General features: G+C 56.8%; 1 protein-coding gene across 4 annotated transcripts; it reads left to right on the top strand.

Annotated features, from left to right (window-relative positions):
• Positions 1–1,021: 1,021 nt before the first annotated feature.
• Positions 1,022–18,769, top strand: KCNS1 (potassium voltage-gated channel modifier subfamily S member 1). 4 transcript variants are annotated; one of them, XM_068912672.1, is made up of 3 exons: positions 1,022–1,101; positions 6,852–7,844; positions 15,242–18,769. In XM_068912672.1, the coding sequence occupies exons 2-3, from the start codon at positions 6,879–6,881 to the stop codon at positions 15,695–15,697; spliced, it is 1,422 nt and encodes a 473-aa protein (XP_068768773.1). In that variant the 5' UTR covers positions 1,022–1,101; positions 6,852–6,878; the 3' UTR covers positions 15,698–18,769. The 4 variants fall into 4 exon arrangements, with proteins under 4 accessions (XP_068768773.1, XP_068768774.1, XP_009669414.1 ...); XM_068912673.1 differs by lacking the exon at positions 1,022–1,101 and adding an exon at positions 1,570–1,592; XM_009671119.2 differs by lacking the exon at positions 1,022–1,101 and adding an exon at positions 1,698–3,328.
• Positions 18,770–21,360: the final 2,591 nt, after the last annotated feature.

Here is a 21,360-nt window from a genome sequence, read left to right on the forward strand (position 1 = left end):
GCCATCCCTAATTGCCATAAAAATAAAAGCTTTTTGCTTCATATCACAGAACAGAGGAATTTCCCTCAGGTTTTTTTTTTTTTTTCCAGTTGGTTTGGGGTTTTTTCTGAGGCCTCCCTCCAAGGCTTCCCTCCCCTCTCCCTCCACGGTCTCCTGCCATGTAAACAAGCACCCGGCACACACAGTCTGACACATCACACACATGGAAACGCACTGATCCCCCCGCAGCAGCAAGCGAGATGGGGCTGGCAGTGGCACAGAGCAGCGGGAGGCAGGCGAGCGGGGAAGCGAGAGGATGCTCTCCCCGAAAAAGAGCTACGAGAAGGCGGTGCGCAACCTAGGAGAAGGGGGAGTGCCTGCAGGGACCAGCCTCTCGCACTGCAATAATGAAGCCAATGGATAAAATCTGGTGCCCAGTGTGAAGTCTCGCCCTGTGCAAGCCGCCTGTCTGGCACAGCTGCTCTGTGCCGCTGCCGGAGCGATGAGCCGTCGCTGCACGGACACGCAGGCCCGGCCTTCGCCCAGGGACAGGCTCAAATTTTCCCTTCGCCGTCTCGCTATGCTGGTACCTGACTTCTGGTGGAGCCTGCGTGCTTGCGACAGTCCCCGTGCTATGCAAGGATGGCCCTGAGTGGCAGCAGCAGCAGCAACCTACTGACCTGAAATGCAGCGCGTGCCATGCCCGGGACTCTCTGCCGTCGCTTCTCTCCCAATGAGCCTTTAAGGCAACAGCAGGGAGCTCACGGGGCCAGGGACACCCTTCACCTGGGGCCTGCCCTGGTGCCTTACGAACTCCCTGTCTCAAGGAGGAAGATGGAGCTGGGCTGCACAGACGGTGACTGCAAGGGCAGCAGCACATTGCTCGCCCGGCCCGGGGCTGGGCCGGCGCTGGAGCCCCGCTCAGCCTGAGCACGCCGAGTGAGGCCCCCGCCACCCTCGAGGGCAGCGTGCCCCGCGTCCCGCGCAGCTCCAGGAGCCCGCACATCGCTGCAAAGGTGGGGAGGCCAGCGCCGGGCGAGGAGCGGCCTGCGCCCTCCCCTCACCACCGCCGCTGCAGCTCCCACCAGCCGTCCTGCCAGCTCTGCCGGCTGCTTCGAGCAGGTAAGGCAACGGGGGAGGCTTGCCCAGCTCTGCCCTGGCTGCCAAGCCTGTTCCTAGCCCAGCAGCCTGGTCCCCACGGCCCTGCCTTCGCTGCCGGCAGCCCCCCGACCAGGAAACCACCCGCCTTGCGCCAGAGCTGTGCCAATTTTGCGAGGCCGCCTGGCCAAAATCCGGTCCTCGTGTTGCATCCCCTGCGGAAACGGCTCAGGCAGAACTGCAGGTTTCCGGGCAGCCGGCACGGGCTTTCGCGGAGTTTCACCTCCTGCACAGAGCGCGGCAATAACCGGCCGGCCAGAGGGAGGGCGGCGGGGCCGCGCTGCTGCCGCCCCGCCGGGCCGCTGCGGCCGGGGGCGCGACCCGCCGCGGGGCCCCGCCGCCCCTCCCCGCGGCTGCCGGCCGGCCGGCAGCGCCGAGCCGGTGCCGCCGCCGCCGCCGAGCTCCGCGGCTCCGCGCCGGGCGCGCACGCTGCGGCGGGGGCGGCGCCGAGGCAGGTGAGCGGCGGCTCGGGGCGGCGGGCACCGGGCGGCGGCACCGGGGCCGCGGGGCGGTGGCAGCCCGGGGCGCTGCAGGGACCGGCAGCCGGGGGCACCGGGGCAGCGGCGTCCCCGGGCGCAGCGGGCACCGGGACACCCGCACCGCAGGGCACGGAAGGGACCGGCATCCCGGAGCACCAGGGCAGCGGCATCCCTGAGCAGCAACCGGCATCCCGGAGCATCGGGGCAGCGGCATCCCTGGGCAGGGACCGGCATCCTGGAGCACTGGGGCAGCGGCATCCCTGGGCAGGGACCGGCATCCCAGAGCACCAGGGCAGCGGCATCCCTGGGCAGGGACCGGCATCCCAGAGCACCAGGGCAGCGGCATCCCTGGGCAGGGACCAGCATCCCAGAGCACCAGGGCAGCGGCATCCCTGAGCAGGGACCAGCATCCCAGAGCACCAGGGCAGCGGCATCCCTGGGCAGGGACCAGCATCCCGGAGCACCAGGGTAGCAGCATCCCTGAGCAGGCACCGGCATCCCGGAGCACCAGGGTAGCAGCATCCCTGGGCAGGGATCAGCATCCTGGAGCACCGGGGCAGCGGCACCCCGAGGTGTTACAGGAACTGGCGTCCCGGAGCACCAGGGCACTGGCAGCCCAGGGTGCTACAGAGACCGGCAACCCGGGGCACAGCAGGGACTGGGGCAGCACCATCCAGGGGCATTGCAGGGACTGGCATTCCCAGGTGCTGGGGCAGTGGCAGGGCAGGGATCGGCATCCTGGGGCGCAGCAGGTACCCACGGCAGCAGCAGCCCAGGGTGAGCAGGGACCCGGAGCAGTGGCGTGCTGGGATGAGCAGCAAATGGGCCAGCAGCAGCCCGGGATGAGCAGGGAGCAGGGATGCTCCTGCTGGCCTCTCTATAGGCAGGTGTAGGGATCCCCTCTCTGCCCGTCTTCCCCCAATGGGGGCCGCCCCCCCTCCCCCCCCAGGGAGGGCCCGAGGGCAGAGCAGGGGCTGGGGGGTCCCCTCCGGAGAGCTGTGCACCCACTGCAGGGACCTGGGAGCAGGAGGCTGGCACAGGGCAGGACATCATTTGCTGCATTTGCTGGGCTGCCTGCTTGGCACAGACACCCGAGCAGCTGGCAGCACCCCCAGCCTGCACCCCGAAGGGAGCAAGGGGCATCCGCAGCCCCGGGCACTGGTGGGCATCTTTGTGTACGGCAGCAGCAATGCTCTGGCTGCAGAGAGCAGCCAGCAGCAGGAAGACTGCTTCCAAGCTCCCCACCAGGCAAATCCCCCCCCTCCCCAAAGGAAGGACTTGGTCCTGAGCGTCCTCTAGTCAATAAGCACTTAGGCTCAGGGATGCACAGCAATAGGGATGTGACTCTGCAGTGGCACTTTTGTATGACAGCAAAGGAAGCATCTCCCCAGTCCCGCTCCAGCTGCCCCAGCACATGGCCGAGGGGGATGCCATCCCCTGCATGAGCTGGGACATCAGCCAGCCCCACTCCCCCTGCCTGGCACCCAGTGGGGGACCCTCATCCCCACTGCAGCCCCGTGGGTACCCTAGGCAGGACTTTCTCCAGCAGTTTGCAACCACCACCCGTGCACGCCTGCAACGTGCCGGGCCACAAGCCCAGTGCACCAGGGGGCTACAGGCAGAGGAGGAAGGGTTTCCTCCTTCCCTCCCCATTTCTAAAGGCTCCTTTGAGAGAAGTCGCACGACTCCCAGCTGGGAAGCCTCGCTGAGCTGTAAGTACAGGGCTTTTTATTTGAACTGTTAATCTAAATCCATTGTACCTGATTGGAAAAGCCCCTGTGTGCATTACTCCCTGCACTTGCTGCATCCTCACTCGAATGTCTATTAGCATCTTCCTTCCCACTCCCTTGGGTCCCCTCTGCCAGTTAGAATAAATATACATAACTTCCATTTTAAAGCCTTTAAAAAAAATACGTTGTCAAGGGAAACTCTTCTAGCATTTCTTACAGATATGCTTGATCTGTTTTTATATTTTTTTACTGTCATAGATGCATAGATCAGAGATTTTTTTCTCCACAAGATACATAATCATTTGAGAGCCCAACACCCGGTTCACACTGAACTTGTGTAATTCTGATGGGTGTTTCCTTAAAATAGCTAACAATATATGTCAACATTTATCAGATTGGCATTATCTGTTTTTCTTTCCCCAATATTTTATGGAGATTTTTGGTGACTAAAGGAAACCAAGAATTCCAGGGTTTTGGTGACTAAAGGAAGGATTTTTTTTTTTAAACTAAAGGGAAATTCTGCAAATTCACATTGCTCCAGACAGACACATTTGTATTCTCTGTCCATTGTGCTTTTTAAAAAAAAAATCCCAGCCTTTCCAGAGTAAGCTTCTGTTTTCCACCAGATATTCCTGCAAATGTAAGTCAGGGGCATGCTTTGAGAGTCCGACAGTGGAGATCATGCCAGGTCTTAAAGGTTCACGCCTCAGTTTTGTTTTAAAGGTGAATTTAGCTATTCATGACAAGAGTAGGCAAAAAAGAGCTATCAAACTGCTAATTGCTGCTTTAGCTTTTCGGATGAAAGCTACATGTGGGCAGAAATAATTTGCTCTATTCAAAAACGAGCGTCAGAAGGGAGAATCTCAGACAGTTCGCAACCCTTCTCCTCCCTCCGCTTTCTGCGCAGGAAGGAGGGATTTCCCGGTGGCACAAAGGCTTGCAGATTCCTAACTCCCCCTTTGCATCTCCCGTGGCAGACAGGTAGGAGAAGGCTCTCTCCCGGCGGTCAGGACGACACACGCGTCACCCGCCACGATGCAGGAAAGGGACGCCGGGGAAGGTGCTGAGCGGCAGCCCTGCCTCAGGCTCCGTCCCAGCCGTGCCAGCGCGGCCCCCGTAACCACCTAGCTTGCACCGAGCCCGAGCGCCGGCTCCCCAAAGTGTTTCCGATGATTTTGGTGCCATTTTTTGCCCAGGCTCCTGGTGCTCTGCGCTTGTGCGGCGGGAGGCTCAGGGCTGCCGCGACGGGCCGTGCGGGATCCCACACTCAGCCCCCACGCGTCCCGGGCGTGTTTGTCGCGCGAATGCACAAGCTCCTTCTGGAAGGAACCTGGATTAGTCATCCCAGCCCCACAGATGGGCTGTGTGGATGTCTTCCCTGGCAAAGATAATCTGTCACAGAAATTCCCTTTTATCCCTGAAAAGGAGTGCTCCCCCCTCCCCCCTTTGCCCCTATGCTTTTGTCTTAAGCATTAACAAGGTTGAGCCTTTTTTCTTCCTTTTGCAAAGAGAGACAATGAGTCCATTAAGCTCTGAGGCTTCTCACCAAACCGTTGCCTCCTCCAGACAGGGAGTAAGGTGAAGCGCTTGCTTTATAGCGCAAAGCCTGTTCCTTTAAGGAGCCGTCGCTCTGAGATGCGGTGGAGTTAGCGGATGCCTTTGCCAGGCTATTTCTCACGAATCTGGCATTGGCTGCACCCGCAGCCCTGCTCAGCATAAAAACAGCCCTCTGGGGTTTGTTTCCAGCCATCGCTCCAACATCCGTTCCTCTCAAGCTCAGCGCTGACCTCCAGATTTACACGGGAAAATGTCCCCCTGGTCCCTGCCAGTCGGACAAAGCTTTTGTGCTGCGCTTCACAGGCCGCGGGGAAACACGTAGACCCTTTCCCCGCTTCGGCGTTTGCCCCATAAATGCCGTCGGGTGTCCGGTGAGCGATGCTCCCCAGGGTAGCGGAGCCGGGGAGCAACGGGCGCCCAAGGGAATCGGGATTTTTCCGAGCGACAGTGTGCACAGCGGGGACGTCGGTCTGTGGCACGGGGACCAGGGCCGGTCTCGGGCGCTGGTGTCTGTCGGACACGACCTCGGCACCGCCACTGTGGTTATTGCAGCCTTTTCTCCCTGTTCCTACTGCTTCTGTCACCTGAAAGTTGGGAAACTTCAGCCGGTGCCACAAGATGGGGAGGTGAAGGGTTTCTCTGATAAGAAGCTGGCTCATTAAAACCGGCAGGAAGCCTTTGAGAATGGAGCCGGGCTAGTCTGGAGGGTGCAAACACCTTAATGACCGCTAAAAAAAGTGTCAGCGTGTGCGAATTCGTGTCATTAGTAACAGTGACTCTGGAAGCGCCAAGTGAAAGCAATGCAACAGCGTTTTTTCCTTTTTCCAAAGTAGCTGATGTATGGGGGAAAATGTAATTCCTGGACTGAGAGAGCAATGCAGCAGCCCTTCCGACGACAAAGCGCACCCGAGGGGCAGGGGCAGCTACGGGAGCAGCTTCCCGAGGGAGCGCGCTCACCGCTGCCAAAAACTGTCGGGAACCTGTCGTGGGTGCCCGGCTCCCCAGTACTCCCAGGGAGTATTTGCCTTTTTCTTTTAAATCTGCGGTTGAGATGGGTAAATGTGTTTTAAGATGCGTAAATACTTTTCTTTGTTTCATGCTATGATTATTTCACATTGGAAAATGGAATTTGTGCTGCACAGAAAATTCCAGTGTCCTGAAACTTTTAAAAACCTGAAACAGGCAAGAAATCAAAACTTTGACTTTTGTCTTCCCTACTAATGTACAATTTATTAATTCAGTCAATGAGTCTGAATCATGGTTTTGTTATGTTTCAATACTGTAAAAATAATCTTAGTATTTTACGTGATAAAGCACACAAGATGAAACAAAGCAGCCAGATGAAGTGTTTTAACACTTCTTCCTCTGAAATTCTCCCTAAAACTGACACCTTCTGTGAAAACACTTTGATTTGGCAAAACTGCCGTTGCTGATGGGTAGATGGTACCACCTAGGACCTTTTCACCAGGTCTAATTAGCAACCTAGGTAGGTAGGCTACGAAACTCTTTGGCAGATTTGACAAGCAGCACAAGATCTATTTGTTCCATGGGGCAGGTTCTTTGGGAGATAAATCCTCTCTCCAGCGACTAATTACCCATTCGAACAAGGAAAGCCCTGTAGAGAAAATGCTGAAGGTGCAATAAACAGCCTTTCTTAGGATATTAGTGGTCTGCAAAGGAAGAAAGTTTAGGAGTTAAAAAAGGCAGGGAAAATTTGACCTGGAAAAATCTTTCTTTTTTTTTCTTTTTGTAACAAAGAACAAAACGCCCACAGCTGCTTCTCTCCCCTCCCTTCTCCCCAGTCCTCACTTCTCAAAATGCAAACAAAATCCCCTCCCTTCCCCCGGGAGGTTTTGGCCCTGGCTTTCCCTAGCAGCATAGCTGTGGCCAGTGCAAGGGGAGTGCCGGAGGTGTGAGGCCCTCCAGCTCTGCTGTGTGTTGTCCGCAGGTGGAACCAGCACCCGCTCTGCTGATCATGGTCAACAAGACCTTAAATTACTGGGGTCCCAACTTTGAGGAGGACGTTATCAACATCAACGTAGGGGGTCTGAGAAGAAGGCTCAGCTCTAGCGCCCTCTCTAAGTTCCCTGACACCCGCCTGGGGCGCTTGCTCTCCTGTGACTCGGAGGAGTCCATCCTGCAGCTCTGCGATGACTACGACGTGAGCGCCAGGGAGTTCTATTTCGACCGAAACCCAGGCTTCTTCCTTTACGTGCTTCACTTCTACCAGACAGGGAAGCTGCACGTCATGGAGGAGTTGTGTGTCTTCTCCTTCTGCCAGGAGATCGAGTACTGGGGCATCAACGAGTTCTTCCTGGATTCCTGTTGCAGCTACCGCTACCACGAGCGCAAGCTGGAAAGCCGGCACCACAACTGGGATGAGGAGAGCGAGGTCAGCAGTGTGGACACATCCCCTGATGAGATATCCGATATCAACCACGACCTGCTGCGCTACAGCACGCTGCGCTGTGGCAACGTGCGCAAACGCCTCTGGCTCACCATGGAGAACCCTGGCTACTCCATCCCCAGCAAACTCTTCAGCTTTGTGTCCATCAGCGTGGTGCTGGTTTCCATAGCGACCATGTGCATCCACAGCATGCCTGAGTACCAGGAGGTGGACGAGAATGGCAACGTGCTAGATGAACCCGTCCTGCACAAACTGGAGTACTTCTGCATCTCCTGGTTCACTTTTGAAGTGTCTTCCCGCCTCCTGCTCTCACCCAACCCCAGGAAATTCTTCAAGCACCCGCTGAACCTGATTGACATTGTCTCTGTGCTGCCGTTCTACTTCACCCTCTTGGTGGACGTGACCATGGGTAGTGACTCGGAGCTGGGCAACCTGGGCAAGGTTGTGCAGGTGTTTCGGCTCATGCGGATATTCCGGGTGCTGAAGCTTGCTCGGCACTCCACTGGACTGAGGTCACTGGGGGCCACCTTGAAGGTAAATTGGCTCTCTATCTCCTTATCTACTCCTATAGTGTTCTAGGCGAGAAGGAGACCTCTGGGATGGTAGGGGGATGTGAAGATACCTGTTGCCACTGAGCCACAAGCTCTGGATGGTATCTGGTGAGCTTGCTGGGGGTAGCGGGCTGGGCTGATGGTTTGTGCGTGCTAAAGCAATCTAGCGTGAGGAGTACTGCATAAGCCTTCTTTATGCTCAGACTCAGAGCAAGCAGGAATTCGCATCGCTGCTTGCAGACTTGCCTCATGCAGGACTTGTGCCACCAGGGACGCAAGCCCCCTTTCCCTGCCACGGCGTGCTGGTGCCGTGGCGTGGTGCTGGAATGGACTTGGTGCGCAGGGTGGATGGTGATTCCCCACCAGAAGCAGGTCAGTGCCCAGCTCATTTGTGAGCTACCTGCTGAGTAGGGCTCGAGCTAGCCAGCAGGCGCTTGGCATGCCAACACCACAGTGTGCACCATGGATATCCCCAGATTCACTTGTTCCTGTGAACTTCACCAGCTGGAAGTGGGTCCGGCCACAGCTGGTAATATCCCGTTTCCTGCTGCTGTGGCGGCATGGTGCTCAAGCCAGCAAGGGATGTCCTGGGGTCAGCAGGACTCGACTGTCAGGGCTAGACCAGGTCTCATGGGTGAGCCACTGGGACAACCTGTGGGTATGGCTAGGGGGAGGACAGGCAGCAGGAGAGGTCTTCTGCTGACTTCTGCTGTGAAGCAGGGCCAGCTCAGGCCAGCACTTACTCTGGAAATCCTACAGGGCATCAGGAAAGGCGGGGAAAGCTCCCAGTGTTCTCAAAGCCTGCTGCAAGTATGGGCCAGGGAGGATTATTTGAAAAGGAAAAAGCCTGAAGTCCTAGCTGCATCATACTTCTTTCTGAAAATCCACCTTGGAAGAGCATTTAGCAAATGGTAGGCCCATGAAAAACTGCTTGCAAAATGTAAATAAATTTGTACATGTAGGAAGGGCTCCCTGCACCCTTTCTATGCTCCGTTTAAGCATGGGTGGCACATTGCAGTAGGGCAGCGACTGACGGGCTCACTTGTAAGTTATTAAGCAGCAGCTGAGGTCTGGGGACCCAGAAGTGTCCTGGCTTTGGCTTTTGCTGAGCCGCTATTCAGCGAGTGACGTGATACAAGTGCCGCTTCTCGGGGACTCCAGAGCCAGCTGTAAATGGGAATGAGCGAAGACACAAATCTGACGCAGCAGCTTGGCGTTGTGATTTACTAGGCGCATAAATTACAACATCTTGTTAATCATAATTTACTTCCTACTGCAAGAGCATAAAGCAGCAGTGGAGGAATAAAGCCTGTTAACAGCCAGGAAGTGAGAGCGAGGTCTGTGGCAAGTGGAGTAATCGTTCCCCTGCTACGAAGATGCTAGCAGAGGGATTTCTGCCATTTGCGCATCGTAAATTCTGAATGGTCTTCAGATTGCCTAGGGTCTGATCCAGGATCTATTCAATTTGATGAGAGTCTTCTCATGCATCCCAACAGTCCCGTCAGAGGACAAGCAGCCCCAGGGATGGATTTGCTGCAAAACACATCCAGCCACATTGCTTCCTGGACACCCGCTGCCCCTCTTCTACCCCAACTCCTGCTCCAGCTTCCAGCCTCGTGGGGCTGCTGGCTCAGTGCTGCTCTCTCTTCTTCTCCCCTGCTGTGCACTGTCATCTATTATAGCTATTATACTTCCCAGGTACAGGTTTGATGCCTGTCTCCCACTGGCAGGCAATAGGTGTTAGGCATTGAGTAATTTAGGTTCCCACAGAGATCTACAGAAGTTGCTATCTGCCCCCTTGCAGGGGCCTAAATGCACAAATAGATTGGCAGAGCCGGAACTGCACATCTCCGGACAGCAGATGTGTCACCCTGCCTTAGCTGCATCAGCAACGGCCACCCCAGAGTGGGGTCCTCCTGCCATCTCCATGCTTGGTCCCCAACCTGTTATCTCTGGCCAGCACCCTAGGGCTCACGCTGGGCCCCTTCATTGCATTTTTCTTCTACCGTATGGGAGGAAAAATGTCTTGTCCTCTCCATGGCGGGAAGGAGCCTGTGCATGATCCAGGTTGCGGCTTCCTACCTCTGGATCAATGAGAAAATCACACAGTCTGAGGATAAATGGCTGCAAATAGGCAGCACCCAGTGTCTGAAGATCATCCACGAGATTCCTGAAGCCTCTCATGTGCCATGAGCGCTGCCCCTGTTTGTAAATGAGAGTGGTAGGAGCTATCGAGCTGCTTAACTTCCTCCTCCCCTTCACCCTCCAACACATCCCAGGGACGTAATGGATGCTCTTTAAAAATGCATACGGTTATCTGACTCTGCTGCTCCCAGGCTGGGACCTATAGATGTGCTCAAGCTCCAGCCAGCAGTAAGTCTTTCATGGCCAACTGATACATACTCGAAACTCAGTAACTCAGTGACTTTGAGCTGGCTGTCCTCCCTGAGGACCTCATTTGGAATTGCTATAGGGCATTTGCAGCCACCGGCAATGGTGGAGGAGGAGGAGATTATTTCATGCTCCCTAATGCAAATTCACATCTTTTATTTCTTGTCTTGACCATGGAAGTTCTTTTCCCACGTCTTTCACTGTTTGCTTTTCTCAAATGCTGTTTCATCTGGTCATATGGTATCCCATAAAGCGTTCTTTGGCTGTTAGGAGACCGAAATCAGAGCTCCGATTTCCCTACCCCAAAAGAGAAACACAAGTAGGCCGATCACTGCACAAAAACATCCAAGAAATTCCTTTGCAACAATCAAAAAATAAAATGACTGAATGGCAACAGGATCATTCCCAGGTGGAAATCCTGACACATCAGCTCACACCTGATCAGCAGGTGTTGGATGCCTTTAGCACTTGCTGATGGCTAGTCTGAAAATGTGGGGGCTAGAAAATATGAGGGCTTGCAGTCCCCCCTGCACTATGGTAGATGCTCCTCTCGATGTGCAAGGCTTTAAGAGCATGCTTTCAGGTAGGGTTTACTTGGTGGTTGCCCGTAACTCTGCTCCCAGTCCCACATGGGACGTGTCTTGGGAGACATACCCTCCAAGAAAGCCAATAGGAAGGATATAACCAGCAAACACTTGGCTACATGAAACCCCAGCTCCCTCTGCTTAGTGCTCCTGCCTGTGCAGTCTGGTTCCTCCTCCCATGATACTACACCAAACAGTTACTGCCAGTCCTGGGCTGCTAGGGTAGACCTACTCGCTTTTCAAGACAGCAGCTGGCCTCCAGGGCAGCCAGGCAGGATTTCTCCTCCAGCATCTGTCCCATCATCTCCTTTGGCTTCACAGCCCTCCTCACTGCCTCCCCCATCTCTCTGTCTCTCTGAACTTTTCTGGGCTCAGTAATCATTGGTTTATCTATCACTTTGGCATCATTTTGATTTTAACCCGTTCCAATCTCTGCTGCACCGTGGAGCTCTTGGCACACATCTAGCAGGACGTGTGGCGGGGATAGGATTTGGGTGCTCATTTTGGCCCCATTGCCAGAGCTGGCCTATGATGGTTTGACCAGTCCGAACTTGTCTTCCATCAATCACCTTCCTACCTTCACCTGCTGCCTGCTCTCTATTTGCCCGTAACTTTTTTCACCACAATCTTTTGGCATTTGTTTATGTTCTGCTCAAAAATGAAAAATATCAAAAGAAAAATTGCAACAAAAATATCTGAGTTTGAAAACAGGAGCCATGGACTCTTGAAGGAGCGTCACAGCACATTTTGACATGTATCTGTCCTGCCTCGGCCTTTGCCGGATCTATGCTCCTGGTGGGAGGTGCGGTTTGGGTATCTCGTAGTCCACCCAGGCTCCCTCTCCCCCGGTGTCTGGCCTTCTGGAGCCCCTTGGAGTTGGGCTTTGTGGAACAGGCACACGACCATGAACCCAGGGCATGTAGCACCCAGCAGAGATGCGGTGCTGAGGCCCAGCTGCAGCTCAGCAGCCCCAGGCTGATGCTGAACAGGTCCCAGAGCAGAGCATTTCAGACTGATTTGATGACCAGGGCTGCTTCGATTCAGGTTAGCTCTGAGGTGGAACAGTGTGTTTTGCTCTGAGTGTCCCACGGAGAAGCAACAAAACGTGAAGGGAAATGTAATTATCTCTGAAACAGCAGTTTCCACCAGAAAACAAACTCTCCCCGCAGGAACAACCCCCTGCTCGCTCACCATTCATTGTGGATCAACCGGTCCATCCTTCTTCGGCCGCCCACTGGTGATCTCTCATGGAGCTCATCAGGGTGCAGGTGGCGGCTCCGGGCTGGGAGAAATCCGGGCTGGACCTGGGCAGACAGGCACAAGGGGCCAGAAGGGCTTGTGCAGCCCCAGCCCAGCCGCAGCATGTTGCAGCAGCCCCTAGCCAGGGTGAGCAACAGGAGGGGAGGTGGCTGGGAAAGAGCCAGTCTGGGGTCAGCACCTGCCTAGTTCCCGGAGCAAAGACACTTGCAGGACAGGGAACATCAAGGGAGAGACAATGAGGATTTCTGGCTGGCAGTTTCCCACATCAGAAGCAGGGAACTGAGAGTTTACTCAAGCCTTTTCCTGTGCAGCTCAGATTAGGAGACGTAGATGGGGTGGCCACTGGCACCCCATGGGATTGATGCTCCGGGGACATGCTCTGGTGCTCTTGGCCAACTGGCCAGGGTTTGAATCGCATGGCGCTGTTGCTGGACCTGCTCTGTGCATTTGGGAGACATTTTTGCTGAGGCCACAGTGGCATCCCTCCCTGGCACACAGCTGAGTAGGAGAGAGAAATCTTGAATGAGCAGGTGGGAGATGACATGACTGTGCTTCCTCCCATCTCTCTGCAAGGGAAGGCAGCCCTCGACCAGCCTAATGGACAGATAACCCCAGCGATATGTGTGTGCTCAGCCCCTTTCTAAAGCTAACAAAGAAATGCTAGCAATTAAAAACCCACATAGCGCTTGAATACAGAAAAAGGGCACTGAAGCCATGGCGTGGGGGCTGAGCAGAGCCAGGAAAGAGCTGGTCTGAAGAGCATCCCACGTATAGAGGGGAGCAGGGGGCCGTGTTCAAAGTGATCTGGAGAGGATCTGGCCCAGCTCTGGGGGTTTCCTGCTGCGGGTGCTCATACCTGTGAGGTGAGGCCACCAGTGGGCCAAGGACACTGCACCCTGGAGTGCCGAAAGCTTGGAAAGGGGCTGGCAGCAGACACCACTGCAGCTGGCTTGGCTGCTCCTGCACCCATGGGCCCCGGGGCGAAGGACAGAGGGCTGCTGGCTGCAGTCCCAGCCTCCGGCTGGCTCCTGGCCAGGGCAGGGCAGAGGGCAGGATGGCAGGCATGGGGCCATGCCAGCAGCCCAGCTCTCCAGCAAAGCACACGTCTCCCTGCCCGCTCACGGAGCAGCAAGTCCACCCAGGGCGCCTGGATATGCAGCAGTGCTGGGTTCTCCTTAGCTCTGAGCTGCTCGAAGTCCTCTGGCATCTGCAGCCAAACCAGGGGACCTGTTAAGGCAGGATCCTGGAGGGGTCAGGGTTAGATGGTCCCTGGCTATGGGGACTGATAGATAGTTACCCAGTACGGGCTGTTCTGGGCACTTGACTGCCTTCCCCGTGGAGCAGCATGGCTCAGCCCGGACAAAACCTCAACAGGAGCCGAGCTGAGCAGCCCTTGGGCAAGCAAGCAGGGGCCTTGTGGGGACAGCAGGGGACTTTGGGCTAAAACACAGGTTACAGCTCGAGCTGAGCTTGCAGCAAGGACGCGCATCCTCTCCGTGCTCACACATCGCTGGCGGCTTGAGGAGATACAAATCACTTCACTTAGAGGCTGCCTATTAGATAATTTCTGGGGACCTGCCAAGATAAAAGGAAAATGTGTCTAAACGTTATTAGCCAAGATCAGGTTAGAGGCAGCGCTGGAGGCCAGGGGAACGGTGCCTGCGCTGAGAAGCTTTGCTGGGAAGCCCAGGTCGCCTTCCCCTCCCGGGACTGTCTCTTCCTCGCGGGCTGCGTAAAGAGGGTGGGGAAATGGCTGCTAGGAGGAGGTGAGAGGGAAAGGCAGATTGTGGGGGCCATCCCACGCGCTCCAGGTGTGGGTCACACGCGTCCGCTGGGTCAGCGCGAGGGTCCCTCCGCGGAGGGGTCCCCGTGCTGCTCCACCTGGCCCTGTCTCAGCATGTTTCTCGCCCGTCTGTGCCACGCTGCAGTGTGACTTGCACGTGCTATCTCTGCACCACCATCCCTTCCGATGTGTCGCGCGCTCCCTGCCTACGAACAGGCAGCTGCTGGGTGGCCCTTGCTGCACGCGTGTGGTTGGGGCCGCTCTCCCCCTCCGGTGAGTTGCCCCTGCCAGGTGGCCGGGCGGCAGTGCCACCGCTGCAGGCGCATCCCCATGGTGTGACAGCCCACCTGGTCACTGTGCTGCCAGCGCAGAGCCCTTGGGGGTTCGGAGCCCGTGGCCAGCGCTAGCTGTGTCCCAGCCACCTCTCGCCGGGTGCTGTGGGGCACCTCCAGCAATCCCCGCGGTGCACGGCCGCGGCTGGGCCAGGGCAGAGGCTCCTCGGTCCCACTCTGCAGCCAGCCCTGCTGGCTGCAGCCTGTGCGAGGGCACAACGGGACGGGTCAGAGCCCAGCACGAGGACCACCAGACTTCTCAGATGAAGGCTCTGTCTCTTCTCCTCCTCCACCACCGGGGGCATCCCCTGCTTCCCACCCCAGCTCTGCCCTGCTCTCCCGCGCGCGTGTTCCCCGCAGCGCGATGGGCAAGTGGCAGGTATCGATCTGCAAGGGGCGAATCGATTGCGGCCCTCCCTGGGGATGCCCATGTCTTAGGTGGACATGATCAGGGCAAGGAAGGGCATGAGGATGACACGAGGCCACCTCCCAGCTCCACGCCAGTCTGTGGGTGCCGGACACAAGAAGCTGCCCCGCACAGTGGCCGGATGCATCCTACGGTGGAGGTCACCAATGGTGCTGGTGCACAGAGACCCAGAGAGACCCCAAAAGCAGTATACCCCAGCACTCTGGGGATGGGACAGCCTGGGGCCCTCTCAGCAGAGGAGGAGAGTGGCGCCAGCTCAGGAGATGGCCGGGGACACCGCACTGCTTTCTGCAGATGTCTGCAATGAGCCCCTGCTTTTGCCATCAAACTCCCTGCTCGCCCCAGCTCTACGTCCCCCCTCCACATTCCCCTTTCTGTCCCAGGACAGACAGGAGTGTGGCAGTCAATGGTACGGTGCTGTGGGATGCCGGGTTGGGAAAGAGGATCCTCAGGCAGAAGTGCACAAAGGCCCAAGGGACCATCAGGGAACCATGGAGGTGTTTAGTGAGGGCTGCTTTACATTTGTGCTGCGGCAGCCTGGTTTCCTGGCCCCAATGGTGGCGTGATGGCCCCTGCTCACCGTCCCTCTGCTTTGCCTTTCAGCACAGCTACAGGGAAGTGGGGATCCTGCTGCTCTACTTGGCTGTGGGGGTGTCTGTCTTCTCTGGCGTGGCCTACACCGCAGAGAAGGAGGAAGACGTCGGCTTCGACACCATCCCAGCCTGCTGGTGGTGGGGGACAGTCAGCATGACGACCGTAGGATACGGTGATGTGGTGCCCGTCACTGTGGCTGGCAAGCTGGCAGCCTCGGGCTGCATTTTGGGTGGGATCCTGGTCGTGGCGTTGCCCATCACCATCATCTTCAACAAGTTTTCCCATTTCTACCGCAAGCAGAAAGCCCTGGAGGCTGCCGTGAGGAATAGTGAGAAGAAAGACGCCGAGGACCTGGAGAACTCCTCCAGCCTGAATCAAGACTCAGAGGCCCTGAGCGAAACCTCCCTGGGCAGAGGCAGCCCAGATCGCCGCGGTCTGACGATGGGCACCCTCCCCACTCCTTGAACCCTCGAGCTGGAGCTGACAGCAGCACCGTGGCACCAGGAGGTGCAGAGGACTCAATTCACGTGGTACAACCCTTCTTTCATAACCAGCTTGCTCACTGTGAGTGCAGCGAGAGCTGAAGCCCCGGCAGCGCTCGCACACGACACTGCTGTTGCACCAGGACAATGCCGAGAAGCCATCAGCCAACACAAGAGTGGCCCTGGGGTGGCCAGGTTCTCCAGGTAGCTGTCTTGCCTCCTTAGCCCACTGCACTGTATCAGGCTTAGTCATGCAAAGCACGGAAGGGTCAGAGATGTCCACTGGGTGTTGGCTGTTTCTGACACCAAGAGAGGCGGGAGGCAGCAGCTGTGTCTCCCTGGACATCTCTCTGGCTTTTCCCAATGAGGGCCATGCTGACCACGCTCCCCCAGGACCTGCAAACTGTGGCTGAGGCGCAAGACATACCAACCAGCCAGGAGACAGAAAAGGAGTGACTGAGAAAAAGGAAAAATAGGAGCAGGGAGTCTTTGGACACGGCCCCAGTGCCTCCAAATCAGGCACTACTCTGGCTGAGTGAAGGATGATTTTCCTGTACCTTGAAGTTTTGTATCATCTAGGGTAAGGTTAAAAAAACTCCCCCCACTTAAGGGAGCCCTCAGTCCCCCTCAAAAGCACGTAGTCCATGCAGCAGCCTGCTGGCAATGGAGGTTTCCAAAGCAGTGAGGGTGAGCAAGTCCCTCGAACCAGGGAGCTGGTGCTCTTGCAGATCTTGAGCCAGGCGGGTATAAACTCTAGCCCCAACCTCTTCCTGCCTGTGAGCCCTCAGCTGGCAAAGGCCTCAGATGGTTTAGCTCCCCAGCAGGCAACGGGAAAAAGGGGAAAGTAGAAAATGAGGTTGTAAGGGACGAGATGTGGTGTCCAGCTAGGGCAAGTCCTACTTTCCCCAGCCCCTGCGGCAAGACCGACTAGACCTGACCTTGCTTAGTCAGTGTATTGAGCCCATCCTTTGTAACACTGGCACAGGATCTGCCACCCCATCCTCAGCCCACCTGTCCCTGGCGTCATCCTCCCGTCTCTCCCCTGGTGGGTGCCAGCCAGCAGGATCAGGCCTGGCTATCGTGGTCAGCACGGGCCAGCAGTTGTTTGCTCCTCTGCCGCAGGAGCCTTTATCAAAAGGGGCGGGTTTTAACTGCTCCCTTCCCATCCTCCTTCCCCACCTCCTGCAGCAGGGCGCTGGGGACAGCACGGAGCAGCCAGGGCTGCTAGCCTGGGCTCCCAGCACTGTCACCGCAGGGAGCACCCAGGGATCTGCGTGTGGAGGCTGTGCCGAGCCTCTCAAGTTGCAGGACACGCGGGTGTCTGGGTGGAGGGCAGGGAGCCCCGATCCCATCCATCCCCCTCCTGAGACAGGTACCCTGTCCTGGCCCCGGGCCCCCGCATGGGATGCCCACGCCAGCAGCGTGCTCATGGGTTGGCAGGTCACCGCATGCCAGGGCATGCGGCACAGCCAGGGAACAGGACCCTGTTGGTGCAAACAGGCCACCAACCTCTCCCAGCGATGACCAGGCAAAAGGGCTGCTGTCCTTCGAGGCAGGAGCAGCCGAAGGGAATCAAAGCTGGAGACCGGAGGGCAGGGAAGCAGGGCCCAGCCAGCCCCGGGGGGGGGGGGTCTCCCCACAAGCCCGTTGCCCCGTGGGACCCCCAGCAGCACCTCAGCAGGCATCGAGCTGGGAGACACCGTTCGTTTCAGAGGGGCAGCTTCTCTCCGCCCCTCGAAGTGCAGGGAGCAGCTCCAGCCCATGTCGCCGCAGAGGAGGTACCGAGCCCCGCAAAGGACTGTCAGGGGGCGGACGCGGCGGGGACACCTCTGGGCACAGAGAAACTGCCTCTGCCACTGCCCTGCGCCGGCGAGTTACGGCCAGTGAACAAACCCAGCGGGACTGGGCGCGCGCCCTGGTCCCCCCGCTGCAACCCCCAGCCCAGGTTTGCTCTGCTGGCTCATCTCTTTCTGCCTGGGGACCAAGCAGGGCTGAAGGGCCCCGCTGCCCGGCCTCGCGGCATCCTAGCGGGCCAGCGTGTTCATCCCACCCTTTGGGTGCCGAGCTCTGCGTCCTCCCTCTGCAAGAGAGGAAAAGCTGTGCCCGCACGGTCCCGATCAAAACCCCCGACAGGGACCTGCGTGGTGCCTGCTGGAGACTGGGGCAGGGCAGGGAGGGCAGCACTTTGCTCCCGCCGTGCCGGCCGCTCTGCGGGTCCTGGCACCGTAACGCCTGAGCACCTCGCGGCGGGGCAGGGAGGTCACCCGGTGCCCGGCGGATGGCAGCTGGGGCCTGGAGAGCCAGGGCTCCTGGGTGGCATCTGGCTGCCCATTCCCAGCCAGATCTGCAGCCAGGCTGAGCAGGTTCAGGGCTGCTCCCAGGACCATGTTCTTGGGGAGCTTCTCCTTGATCCCTGGTTCTCTCTGTGCACACTGGAATACATAAATGTGCACCCTGCAATTCCTTAATGAGTTTAAAAAGATTTTGACGGCTATGAGATGGCCACAAGCCACCTGGACTGTGGTATTTGCGACTGGTTGCCCTGGCTGTCTGTCTGGGTGCACTGTGGGGGCTGCAGTGGCCAGCGACTCGGAGGGCTTTGCCTGTAGTGAGCTGCTGGCCATGGGGAGGAAAAGAAGACAAGCCAACGGCGGTGCAGGCCCAGCATTTTTGAACACAAGTATGACACAGGGAGGAGATCCCTAGGGAACGGCAGTGTGTGATGTGAGGGTGCTCACACTCCTAGCGTCATCGAGTCTTCCAGCATCGACGTTTTGTGGTCCAACCTGCACTCATTCGTACTGCGAGATGTGCCCGGCGGGCTCTCATGGTCTGCCCTGGACCAGCTCCCGCTGCACTGTTACTTGAATAAAGGAAGGAGTTTCCCCTTCTCTCCATAAAATGTTCCAGTAGCAAAATGTATTAAAATGTGAAAACTAAATTACACGTATTAATTAAAAGCATTATGCAAAGAATTAAAAGAGCATGTAAATTAATTTTCTATCTATGCATGGGATGCATACTGTATATTTTATTAAAGATCTCAGTGACCCACTTTGGAAGCTTTTTCTGTTTCACAGCAGCTTGAAGTGTCTGTGTTCATACAGCAAGTCGGCTGATTTGGGGCAGGGTCAATAGGTTAGTAAAAACAGTCCCCAAACCAGTTAGAGCCAGGAGCAGGCTGGCTCTTTGCAGAGTGATTCCTGCAACAGGTCACCGTATCGGGGCTGAGCCCCTCCAGCCGGGAGGCGGCAGGGAAGGAGGCGCTGGGGCGGCTGCTCGGAAAGCAGGCGCGTGGGTGCACCGCGCGGGGGAGCGATCGGGCTCTGGAGACTGCAGTCGCTCACTTCGTCCCCCTTGGAGGCAACGCGGCAACGTGGAAGCCCAGAAATGGCAGTTTCGCCCCGCTCCACCGTGCTCGCAGAGGACAGCCTGGGCAGGAGGTTGTGCCCGTTGGGGTGACTACCACCCGCCCTGCTGGGCTCCCACAAGCGGACTGAAAAGAAACCACTCTTGTTTTAAGAAATTAATGTTAAATCCGGTCTCATGGGCCATATTCAGGTCTAAAAGTAGAAAGGGATCCATTTTAAAAGAAAATCTAGTTCAAACAGCATCAGTGGTTTTGCTCAACTTGGTTAAGCAACCTCCTTAGGCACCAGCGGACGCCTGGAGGACGCACGCACGTTCCCATCTGTGTTCCCAGCCGCTCTGCTCACCACTGTGACTACTAGCAAGGGTAACAGAGTAGTAGTTAATGGCCTGCTATAAATTAGCAGCACGGAAGAGGGAGCAAGCCCATGGACCCACTGTGTATTAAAGACTAACCCTCAAAGAGAGAAGCAGTGTGAGAAAAGCCGCTAGCAGATGCTGGTCTCATGCACCTGGGGCTGAAGGTTGCCCGCTGCCTGCTCCATGAAAGACCTGGCTCCTTCAGCTCTTACTAGCAGGCAGAGGCAGGACAGGCCTTTGCCTGGTCCCTACCAGAGCAGATATTGCACATTGCAGCTCTGGAGACCTGGGAGGAGCTGGCCCCTGGCATCACATTGACAAGGTGAATGGAAGGAGGGATTTTGCAGCGTGGGAACCTTAGATCCTCTCCCTGCCTTGCTGTCTTCAGTGCTCACTCTGCCCTTGAGAAAGGCATTTAGCCTCACTGAACTCAGCTCCCCGTCTGCTAAACAGGAATCTCCCTGCGCCCTGTCTTGGGGCAGAACGGGTACGTTACGGGTTGCAAGGGAGTTGGGGAGGCAGACGGATGGACGGAGAAAATATCTGCGATAGCTCAACAGCAGCTGCTAGCCTGAGCGGACACGCGTGCCCACCACCAAGGAGCAGCAGCAGTGGCAAGCGAGCGTGGTAGTGAGAAGGAGCAGGCTCGCAGGGAGCACGGGGGCCGCCGACCTGCCTGCCGACAGCTTTCCCAGGCACGGCCACGGCCTGGGTCTCCTTGCGCCGTGTAGACAGCTCAATCAGCAGAAGCAGGAGACTTCCTAGCCTCCACTGTGAAGGGCTCTGCAGCAAATGAACCAGATACCTGCTGGCAGAGGCTTTGCAAGGGGACGTGGGGTTGGCCTGGAGCAAGCTTGTGGGGCTGGGAGGTGCAGACGCCACAGGGACAGGAGACCCAGGCACCGCTCTCCTTCCCCAGAGGGGCCCTGCTAGCTAAGACCAAAAAGCACCTGGACCCTCAGCCCCCTCCTCCATTTATCCCTGCTGGCAGAGCTTCCCAGCCACATTCACTAGTTTTACACATTAAAGCTAGCAGGGCTGAAGCCCACCTGGCTGAATTCAGACTAGCTCGTGCAGGTCAGCAGCTGCCTAAACACCACAGCTCTGTCCAACCCCCCTGTCCTGGCATGGAGAATGTCCCCTTGCCTTCATGGCCCTAATCACATGCAGCCATAGCTGCTGTCCTTGCTATGAAGGCAAGCGCAGACTGGCTCCCAGCGAGCAACCAGCCATGACAGGAGCTATCACCAGCTCAAACATGTTATCACAGCCTGCCTCTGGCTAACACAGCTTTTAAACTTAGTCAGAAATTTCAGTAGCCCTTTTTCTAAGAAAATTTAGAAGAGCCCTGAGGAAAGCCTCGTGCAGCACCACGCTGCCTAAAGAAATAACCCTGCAGCTACAAGGTGCTTTCAGCCCTCCAGGAGCTGCAGTTAATCAGCTGATGATGACACAGAGCAGCACCACAGCTAGTATGTCTGTCTGTCCATCTGTCCATCTGTCGGTCTGTCCATCTCCCCCAGTTTTCCCTCTAGAGAAAAGGGGCTCCCTCTTTTATAGGAGGTGTCTCCTCAGTACACCTTCCTCCCGCCAGCTACTTTAAGGGGGCAGTTGCTCTTCAGCTACCAGGTCTCTTCCTGTGTTTCAAGGGATCTAATTTGTGCTCTGATGCTGTTCGGGGTTGATCCTCTTTCCTGAAGGAAGTATGAAAGGCTGAGCTAATTCCTGGTGGTATAAGTGCTCTCTGGGAGGCTCTGAGATGAGGGGTTTTAGTCTTGAGGCTGCTTGTCTGCAGGAGACCCAGGTAGCGGGGGAAAGACCTGCTGCTGCTTTCACTGTGTCAGGCATTCCTTAACTAAATGCAATAGGAGGGGAAGATTAAAAATAGAGATTAATCCTTATTCCTTTGAGAGTTTG

Source organism: Struthio camelus, chromosome 18 (genome assembly GCF_040807025.1).
Source record: "Struthio camelus isolate bStrCam1 chromosome 18, bStrCam1.hap1, whole genome shotgun sequence".
In the NCBI taxonomy this organism is placed as follows: domain Eukaryota; kingdom Metazoa; phylum Chordata; class Aves; order Struthioniformes; family Struthionidae; genus Struthio; species Struthio camelus.